Raw genomic sequence first — 10,000 nt, 5'->3', positions numbered from 1 at the left:
AATGCTGGAAAAGCTCAATCTGCACCACAAAGATCACCGGGGAAGGGACTCATCTGAACTGAGGGAGGCTTTCCAGGAGCCCTGGGGTAGAGGCGATAGGCTGGGATCTCTGCAGATCAGCAGTAGCCAGCCCGACATTCTGACCTCCGGGTAAAGCCGTGACCCAGGCCCTCTGCACAGCTCCCCGTCCTTCCCTTCCTGGCATTACAGCCTCTGCAGCTGCCCAGGTAAGGTTGCACCTCCCACCTCCCAGCACAGTGTCTGGCTCCTCAGACCCCAGGAAGGCCTGGATGGCTGGAGCTGCTCAGCAGGCAGGGACCATGAGACGCGGGCCACCCTCCCCGCTCCTGCCCCGCGACTGGACTCCCTGCTGGGTGCGGGGTCTACTCACCCAGAGGTAACCCTGAGGAAGGGACGTGCTGACTGCCGAGAAGCCCAGCAAGGGACAGTTGACGGGACTGTGGACCAAGGCCCCAAGCTGCGGAGACAGAGAGGGTGCTGGAGGGGTCGCGGTGCCATCGAAGAGCTCTGGAGTGCGACTCCCTGAGGCAGGGCCAGGACAGGCCTTACACCGCATATGTGATTATCAGTCTTCCGGCCAGAAGGGGCCCAAATGACGCTGAGACTCGTGGCTTCCGCATAAGGGCTGTTGAAAGCCATCAAGTCCCAACCATCCTTATTTTGCCTATGGAGATGAGGCCCACAGAGGGCAGGGGACTGGTCCTCAGCCACAGGGGAGATGAGTGACAGGGCCCAGCCCACACTGTTCCCTCCTTGGTCCCCTGCATTCCTCCAAGACCAACACCTTAATACCAGGACCTCTCTGCAGAGCCCACCAAGAACAGAGGGCTGGGGGCCTTGTGCAGGGAGCACCCAGAGGCTGGGGGCTCCAACTGCCACCAGCTGTCACTGACAGCCTGTGTCTCTGGCCAGGACAGCGGTGTGAGGACAGTGCACAGCTGGGGTGCTGGAAGGAAGAGGGCACCAGCCATGGGCCTCTTCCAGGCTCGTGCTGCCCTCTGCTGGCGCTGCAGACCGGCAGACCCAGCTCAGTAGAGAGTCTAACATCTCCAAAGGCCATGGCAAAGAGGCCCAGAGGCCTCTCCCAACCTCCTCCTATAGCAGGGGGCCAACCTGAAGCTCATTGCGGGACAGTACAGGTTCAAGGCCACCCTACAGGTTAGGCGCAGAGACAGCGCTAGAATCCAGGCTTCTCATTCCTGGTCCAGTGCCTTTTTACTGTGGTGGAAGCCAGGCACCAGGTCAGAAGCCTCAGCACTCTGGGTCCTACTTCTGCCTACCTAGGAACATGGGCCCCCACACCCTGAGCAAAAGGCTCCCCGGCCCCAGCCTCCTGGGCTTCCTGTCTGTTTTGCTCATCGGCGGCCACAACAGGCGAGGATGCCCGTCCTCCTACCAGGCTGGCACTCCTCTCCCCAGAGGAGGGAGGCCCACTGCAGCCTGGCTCAGACATTTCCATGGCAACTCCACTGGGCTCTGATGTCCGCTGAACCGACACAGCCAGGTCCACGATGATGCACAAACACAAATGGCCCTAAATGGGCAAGGCCCAGACCTCACATTTGCCTGGCTTCCCAAACTCTGAGCAGGGGCAGCCCAAGCAGGGCAGAGGAGGGGGCATGAGCAGGAGAAAGGAAACAACCAGGCGTTGGATACAGCCATCCCCAGACGAGGAGCCACAGCTCAGGGATGCAAGCAAACCCACCCCCATGTATACAGAGGGGATTCCGACAGCTCGCTGGGACAGAGGTAGGGCCCTGGGAGGGGCCCAGTGGCTACACTGTGTTCTCCCCCGGTATCGGAAGCTTGGACCCCAGGCTGGCTGTGTTGGGGGTGCTTTGAAAGCTGGTGCACAGAAGGAGGTTGGATTACCCTCAGGAGAGATTACTGTCATTCTTGAGCACTCCATTTAGTCCTCCAGAGTGAGCTGTTGTAGGAAGAGCCAGCCTGGACCTGAATCTCCCCAGCTTCCTGTCTGGCCACGTGATGGTTTCCATGAACCTCCTGCTATTACAATGCTATCACCCAAGGCTTCACCAGAGGCTCCCTGAGCTTGGATTTGATTTGATCTTCAGCCTCGAAAACTGTGAGCTGAATCAACCTCTCTCCTTTATAAAGTGCCCAGCCTCAAGTACTTTATTATTGCTACAGAAAATGGGCTAGGACACCAACCCATGGCAGTTTTGGCTTAAGGAGGCCAGTGAGGCTCAGGACAGGAGCTACTGGGCCACAGAGCCGGGGCCTGAGCAGCCAGGCCACGGACCCTCTGCTGATCTGCTACATCCCCTCCATCCCCCACAGCACTCGGGTCTCCAGGCACCCCAAAGAGGACAGCTGGCCCTGAGACTGACCTCAGCCCATGGAGGCTGGGCTTGTGCCATGCTCCCCTGGGTTTCACGGCAGCTCCCTGCGGATGCTCTCTCCACTCCTGATAACCAATTCCAGGGCCCTGGCATGGCCAGGCACGGGTTCAGCACCCATTTTCACGGAGAAGACACCTACTGCTCCTCCTCCCACGTGGCACCCTATTCCCTGCCAGACAGAACCCAGCGCACACCCGCACCCAGCCGGCATGGGCCTGGTCCTGACCACACTGGGAAGGAGCTGGGCCAGCACAAGCTCTCCCCAGAGAAACAGGTTCAGCTGCTGGCTTCCCTGGGCCACCTGGGAGCCAGCGCTGGGCAGGGAGGAAGCCGGGCAGCAGCCCACAAACCGCATCTGTTCATGCAGTGACTGCAAAAGGCCCTGGCACTCCGAGCCCTCATGTATCTGGCTGCCGGCATGGGGCTGCTGGGTCACGTCTGTCCGGCCGGAGGTAGGAGGCAGGTGCAGCACAGCAGGAGCGGTGTCTCGGGGACCCACAGAGGGGCCGTGCAGGCTATGTCCCCCGGGAGCCCTGCAAGCCCATTAACCATGGAGATTCATGCTGGTTCCCGCAGCTAGAGGCCCGGGGCGATGCTGTGAGGCCACTGTCCCTGAACCCAGAGAGCTCCAAGGGAGAGATACGTGGCCCTCGTCCCCAGGTTCGAGGTGGCAGACGGCTCCTACCAGGTGGGCCCCTTCCGGGAGGCCCTGAGCACAGCAGCGCCTGTGACCCCACGGCCCAGGGCTACCTGTCAGGGCTCAGGTGTGGCCGCCTTCCCAAGGACCCAGGCCCTCTCCACTACGGAGCTCACTCAGGGTCCGCCTCTCCCACGAGTGTGCTGAACCTAGGCAAGTCACGGGCAGGGGTGACCCTGACAATCCCCTCTCCCCACATATGGCCTCCACCCCGGGGCCCCCAGGTCACCCTCCCTCGTGCACCCTGTCTCAGCCCAACAGGTCCCCAGCAAGACCCTACCTTCCCCTCACTGCCTCTATCAAGGTGGGGACCGGGGATAAGACGGGACCCTTGCCTCGGGTGTAGAACACAAGGGGTGCCCAAACAGTCATCCGAAAAAGGCAGTTTTTAACATCGAAATTAAAGCCAAAAAAAAAACTTCCACGAAGAGCGGTGACTGAGAGTTTCAATAAGGGTAAGTCCTGCCCTGACTTTATTCCCCTCACCTTAAACTCAGCCTTTCATTTACCAAGATGCAGCAGCTGAATCGCAGCCGGACACCTGCCCGGTTGGCTTCTACTTTAAGCATTGTATTAAAATAATTTAAATCTTCCTTATCTTCACCACGGAGATGGTGGGCGCCCGCTTCTATTCTGTACAGGAGCAAGGGTTTCCCCCTGCCCTCCACACCCCATCCTGGACGCTGCGGCACAGCCTGCTCCCCGCGCTCTTCTCAGGACCTGTGTCCCCCGCCCCCCGTCAGCCACCCGTGCCCCTTTCTTATCCGTAGTTCGCTGTCACACCACAGCCAGAAGGAGCCGCAGGACTGACGGATACACCAGACAGGGTCCCGGGCCCGAAGCGTCAGGGCTTTTCACTGCTCTGAGAACCGAACCCAAGCTTGCAAAGCTGCCAGTGTCCAGCCCTCCCACCCGCTCACCACACCGCCCATTGCTAGGGACGTCAGCGTCCCCTCCGAAACCCTCACTGAGGTTTAACTGCCATTGTACGGCACGGCGTTAAGAGACGGGATCCCTAAGAGAGAAACAGGCCATGAGGCTCTGCCGCTCGTGAGCGGATTAGGGCTTTATCACAGCAGCGGGCTCCTGATGTGAAACCCATCCCGCCTGCCTGCCTGCCTGCCGGCCCCTTCCAGTGCCAGTGCCACACTCCAGACCGCCCAGCTTCCAGGACCACGAGCCACAGCAACTTCTACTCTTCCCGAGGTACCTGGGCTCAAGCATTCTGCTACAGCAGAACAAAGCAGATGACAACGCCTCCCAGCTCACCGAGGGAATCCAGGCTGGCTTCCCTACTGCTGTCACCGCAGCCTCCACGTTGCTCTGACTCCCTGGAGCTCTGTTCCCCTGGGCCTTCTCTGGGCTGGGACCTTCTGGCCGCTTTGGTCTCAGTAAAATGGCGCCCTCTGGGAAACCTCGCGCTCGGGGTCCCGTGTCTGTGTCACTGGTCTGTACTCCTTCCCAGGCACGTCGCTCCATCCCGGTTCCTCTCATGGCTGCAGTATCGCCTGTCCCTCTTACTAGACTGAAATCCCCAGGAGCAGTGACCTTGCGTGTCTTAGTCGCCACTGTGTTCCCAGCGTCCAGCACACAGTAGGTGCTCAGAAGTTCATTTATGAATGGACAAGTGAATAAACGAATGAATGAACTTACATCTGAAGGGCCTTTCTTTCAGCTGTTTAGAGCCCCAGTCTACACCCAGCGGCAAGTCTCCCGGGACTATTTATCTGGCCTGGCTCCCATGCTCTCTCTCCCGACCCCAGAGCTGAGATGTCCTCATCTGCTTGGGAGACGATGGACAACAGCTGCTCCAGATGGGGGTGAGCTCTGCCAGGACATAAGGGACAGACGACCAGTGGGCCTCAGCTTTCCTAGCTGGAAAATCAAGTCACCTGTCTGAGCCTTCCTTTCCTAATGCATGAAACAGAGACCAAAACATACTCCAGTGGAGTCACTTTCAGTATCAGGACAAGAGAATGACTGCAAAACACTGGAGCGGAGTACAGTGGGTGCCTAGCAGGCAGAGGCACAAGGTGGTCTCCGTGCCAAAGCCAGCTCCAGCCTGGCAGCATTGTAAAGGGTCCGATCCACAACGCCTGAACCAGCCACTATGGTGTCTCCTGCAGTCAGGCCACTGAGAGATGAGATCATTGCTAGTTGGGACCTCAAAATAATGGAATTTTCTGCTCACATAACCTATGCTGGTGATTCCCACACACTCCATTGTTTTGATGGGAAACTAACTCAAGGAGCCAGAGAAAGCCTTGACCCACTGGGTCAGCAAGCAAGCAAGCAAGAAGCTGGCACTGGAAGCTGCACCGTCTGGAGACTCCTACTCCCCCAGATGAGAGGGGCACTGCACCTTTGCATGTGGCCACTCACCTGCAGACTGAGGGCCCGGGAGGAGAAGGCAGGGACGCAGTAGGCCAGGATCGGGCACCAGAACGGGGCTTTGCTCTTCCTGTCCTCATCCGGACACAGCCAGCCTGGCTGGTTCTCCTCCCCTACAGCAAGAAGGGCACAGGGGAAGCTGGTCAGTCTGGGGACCAACCCAGGAGAGAGCAGCCGTCCAACCCGGGCAGGCACCGCAGCCCCCAGAGGCCCAGCCCCCACGGTGACCAGCACGGTTCCAGATAGTCACTCCCAACCCACACTCCTGCCAGGCGGAGATGAAACCAAGCCTCACACCACGGGCCTGGTGTGGACCCAGGCTGGGAGCCGGGATGCCGAAGGCTGGAGTCTGAGCGACCTTGCAGATCACCCCAACTCTCTGAGCCTCAGCTTCTCCGCCCACAGGAGAGGGACGAAGAAACATCCTGACCCACAGTCGCTTCAGAGCACAAGTGAAACAGCGGAGGAGAAAGGGATTCAGAGCGCAGACCCTGGGGCCCTGAATCTCCTCTCCACGTGGAGGCGCAGATCACAGACCAGCAAATGACGAATGACCTTGGCTGAGGTGACACAGCTGTCACTGACCCCTCGGAGGAGGCTGAGGAAGAACCGCTGCCTCCCCCAAAGCTATCCTGAAACCCGGGGAGTCCTGTGTCCCGGGAAACCTGGCAGGAGCGCAGATGCCTGTGCCCGAGCCCAGGGGAGCCCCAGACCCAACGCGTACGCGTGGCCTCCTCCGGGAAGTCCTCCCGCCCACCCGGCTGCGGGGAGCCCCTCTGAAGAGCCTTCCCGTGGAGTCTCCGCGCCATCCAAGTCACCCTGCCTCCGTGCCTCTTACGGTCTGTCTCCACGTGTCTCTGGGATGCTAGTCGTGGTCAGCAGGGAGACAGGCTGCCCGTTCACCGCTGTCCCCAGGGCCCCCGCACACTCCCCGGCCCCCAGACACGCTCAGTAGACGTGGGCTAAAAGACGAGGGAAAGTGAGGGGGCGCGAACAAACCACCCCGTCGCCGGGACCTCTGCCTGCCGTGGCTCCCTTTCTTACACGCCGCAGACGGCCGCACAGGTGTGCCGGAGATGCCAGCCACTGGATGCCACACACCAGGTACCACACAGACACAGAGGACGACAGACCCTGTCCTCGGCTCACCTCCACGGGAACCAAGCATGGTCAGAAGAATTATTTCACTTTACAGGGGTGGGGCTGACGCGCAGGGATTAAAGAACGAGACTGGGTCACAGCAACAGCAGGTAGCAGAGCCCAGATGGGGACCTTGGCCTGCTGCACCCGCAAGACCAGTTCTGTGCACTAAATCTGCAGCCACTGGTGCCCACTGACACCACAGTCGTGGTGAAGCCCAGCAGAGCCAGAAGCACTGGACAGGCCCCCGACTGGGAGCCACTCGGCCCAGTGACACTGGCTGCGGGTTGACTTAGGACTTTGCAACTTCACACACCGATGCAAGGGCGCGGCTATTCAGCAGACACCAGCGCTCTGCAGTTTGCTCTTTCCCCAAGCTGCAGATGTGCGCCTCAGTCCTCCCACCCGAGGCCACCATCACAAGGGTGGCAACGGAGACTCAACGGTGCGCTGGGCGCTGGGGCTTTTCAACATCGTGTTTTCAGTTTAGGGGTCCCACTGTGTCTACCAAATCCCGGGCTATGTGTGTCCATGAGACACACAACACCTTAATACAAAACAGGCTTCCTGGGCCTCTGCCCAGCTCCAGGCCACTGGACATGTTCTGGCCATGCTGAAAGGGGCTGAGGTGCGGCCCCGACGTTCCGCAGGTCGTGCACGTTAAATGCATTTTCCATTTAGGACATTTTCGGCTTCTGATGGGTTTATCGGGACATCACCCCATCAGAAACCGAGGAGCACGATACTCACTATCTTGCTTGCTCGTCTCGTTTCCCTTGCGTGCGTATGTGAGCACACACGTGAATAGATACGTACACATGTGTGTGGCAGCAGAGTCCCCGGCTACCACTGTCCCACGGAGGCCCAACCTTCCGCTCCATTTGCTACACAACTTCCCACCTGCTCCCTCGGGCCACCGGCCACACACCACAACCCCAGGGTGAGAACGGCCTCTTCTCCCAGAGCGTCTTCTGCAGGTGCGGCTTCCAGACCCACTGCACAAACTGGAATCCGCACGGCTCTCCTCACAGACACACTGACAGCTCGGTCAGACGTGTGGGCGATGGTCACCGCGAGGGCAACCCCATGCCTGCCCGTGGCAGGCACCTGAGAAACGGCACTGCCACCAAAGGTGGCCCTAGGTGTGTGCCTTGCCAGAGGGGCTTGGCGAGAGCGGTGGATGCAGCGGATGCGGTTCCAAGGGGAGACACAGGCGGCGTCAGCTGCGGCAAGTCCCGAAGCCTTGAACTCGTTCCCCGCAACACAGGCCAGAGGTGACCATAAAATCTGTCCCTAGCCACAGGAGAGGTGAGAGGGTAGGCCGATGCAGAGGGGACGTCAGGGAAGGGACAGCACTGCACAGGTGGACGTGCCCATCACAGAGCCCCTGTGCCCCGCACTTCAGTGCACAGTCCCCTTTCATCCCCGGTCAGCGGGATGTGGGCGGGATACGTCCACCCCACTCTATGCCGGGCGAGGGAAAGGAAGAAGTCAAAGGCGGGGCCGGGTGCCAGGAAACTCAGCCACGGGCACAGCGCTCGTGACACGGCCACCTGCTGCCTCTGGGCCGGCTCCCGAGTGGTAAAAAAAGATGAGGGACGTCTAAGAGGCCACGCCTCCCCTCAAGGGACTCACACTCCAGCCACCCTCACCTGCAGGTTCCCCAGCCACCCGCCACTCCTGCCGATCTGCCCCTCACTCTGGGTTGGGAACCGCACAGAGCCCAGCCGCCGGGTCCCACGTCTCCACGTCGCCTGAGCAATTTCCTCTCTTCCCACCCACGGCCATCCCGCTCGAGCAAGTCATTATCGTATATATTTCTTAACGATCTGACCTTCTCCTCCCAGACGGTGCCTTCCCTGTCTGCACTCGGGGACGTTAACAGAAAATGAAGGTGTCGCTCCCCATCTGCCACCGCCATTGTTCCCCTCACAAAACCAGCGCGGCTCAGACCAAATTAGAAGGCTGCTGCCGCTAAAAACTAGAATGGGATGAGCAACATTAAGAGCAGATACCGCGGCAAGGCTGTGATTTCCGTCTGATTTTAAGTGGGGGCGAATTTAGCGCCCCATGATGTCTGCCCAGCACCCCACAGGGCAGGGGGCAGCTCTAGGATCAGAGGTCCCCCCACCCCCAGAAGGGTCTACTCCCATTGTTCAGAGGGGCCTCCGTAAGTCCTGACCCGGACTTCATGTCACTGTGTGACTTGGAGCCAGGTACTTAACCTCTCTGAGCCAGTTGCCTTGTTGAGAAAATGGGGAGAATAATTCTGACCACCTGGAGCTGTGAGTACTGAGATAAGTTTGTAAAAGGCCTAACATACCAGGCCTTCCAGAGACAGCGCCCACTTGGGTCATCGTCCAGTGTGCCCCTCAGTACGGGTGGGTGGCTGGGCCCTGCTCCCAGCCCCCTGAGCTCGGAGGTGCTGGGCCCTTACTTTCTTTTCACCTCTGCCCCAGTGGATGCCCGGCTGCTCTTCTCAGAATCCACGATCAGAGATGGCCTTTGAGGGCCCCCCAGCACCACCAAGAAGCTGCTGGTCACAGCCACAGACGCCAGGCTGGGTGGTGCCTCTGCAATCTTCTGCACCCCCCACTCCACCCAGAGAGACGCTGGCGCCATCCAGGCAGCTGAGCCGAGGCCACAGTCTCCAGGTCAGGTAAACGAGGGTCTGGTTCCGAGGCCAAGACCCTCAGCCCCACCTCCAGCCTCAGCCTGGGCAAATCCCAGCAGCAACCCAGAGACGGTCTCTGAAATCAAGGAAGATGAAGCTGCAAGTGGTGCTATACACACCACCCCAGTATACTGGGAGGCTGAGGCGGGAGCTTCTCAAGTTCAAGCCCAAGTCCAACTCAGTGACTTAGCAAAACTGTCTCAAAATAAAAAATGGAAAGAGGGGCCGGGCTGGGGATGAAGCTCAGGAAAAACGTCCTGAGTTCAACCCACAGTGTTGTGAAAAAGAAGAGGAAGAGGAAAGGAGGCTGTTTAGGGCTTGCTCAGAAGCCGCCCAGGCCATGTCCAGAAGCCAGCAGCCGAGCTATCCCTGGGTGAGCACAGGTCCTGCTGTGAAGATGGAAAGCGGCCCCAGCCCTGCACCCCGCAGGTGCATCCCTGAGAGTGCTCCCCGGGCACCTGGGGAGAGGGGACGAGGAGGGCCGGGCTGGCTGGGTGAAGGGCCAGGGACGCCCAGCGGGAGGGGAGCCCTGGGGTCGCCAACCTCGACTCCTCCGAAGGTCATGATCTCGGCACACACTAGGCAGGGAAGGGGTAAAGTACAACAAAGGAACAACATCCTCGCCGAAGAATGTTGTGAACATATCCCACTTTCAACGGGCTCGATCATTTCCCCCACACACGACAGGCACTGCAGATCAAAAAAAAAAAAAAA

General features: G+C 59.5%; 1 protein-coding gene across 1 annotated transcript in view; it reads right to left on the bottom strand.

Moving 5' to 3' along the window:
• The window catches only part of Arhgef10l (Rho guanine nucleotide exchange factor 10 like), a 91,555-nt gene that overhangs the window by 30,995 nt on the left and 50,560 nt on the right, over positions 1–10,000 (bottom strand). Inside the window, 2 exon segments of the mRNA XM_033767958.1 lie at positions 392–478; positions 5,464–5,585. Coding sequence (XP_033623849.1) covers positions 392–478; positions 5,464–5,585 — 209 coding nt within the window.

This window comes from Fukomys damarensis, unplaced genomic scaffold (assembly GCF_012274545.1).
Source record: "Fukomys damarensis isolate Sample0158 unplaced genomic scaffold, DMR_v1.0_HiC HiC_scaffold_23, whole genome shotgun sequence".
NCBI classification, from domain to species: Eukaryota; Metazoa; Chordata; class Mammalia; order Rodentia; family Bathyergidae; genus Fukomys; species Fukomys damarensis.
This window is presented reverse-complemented; position numbering and strand designations above follow the sequence as displayed.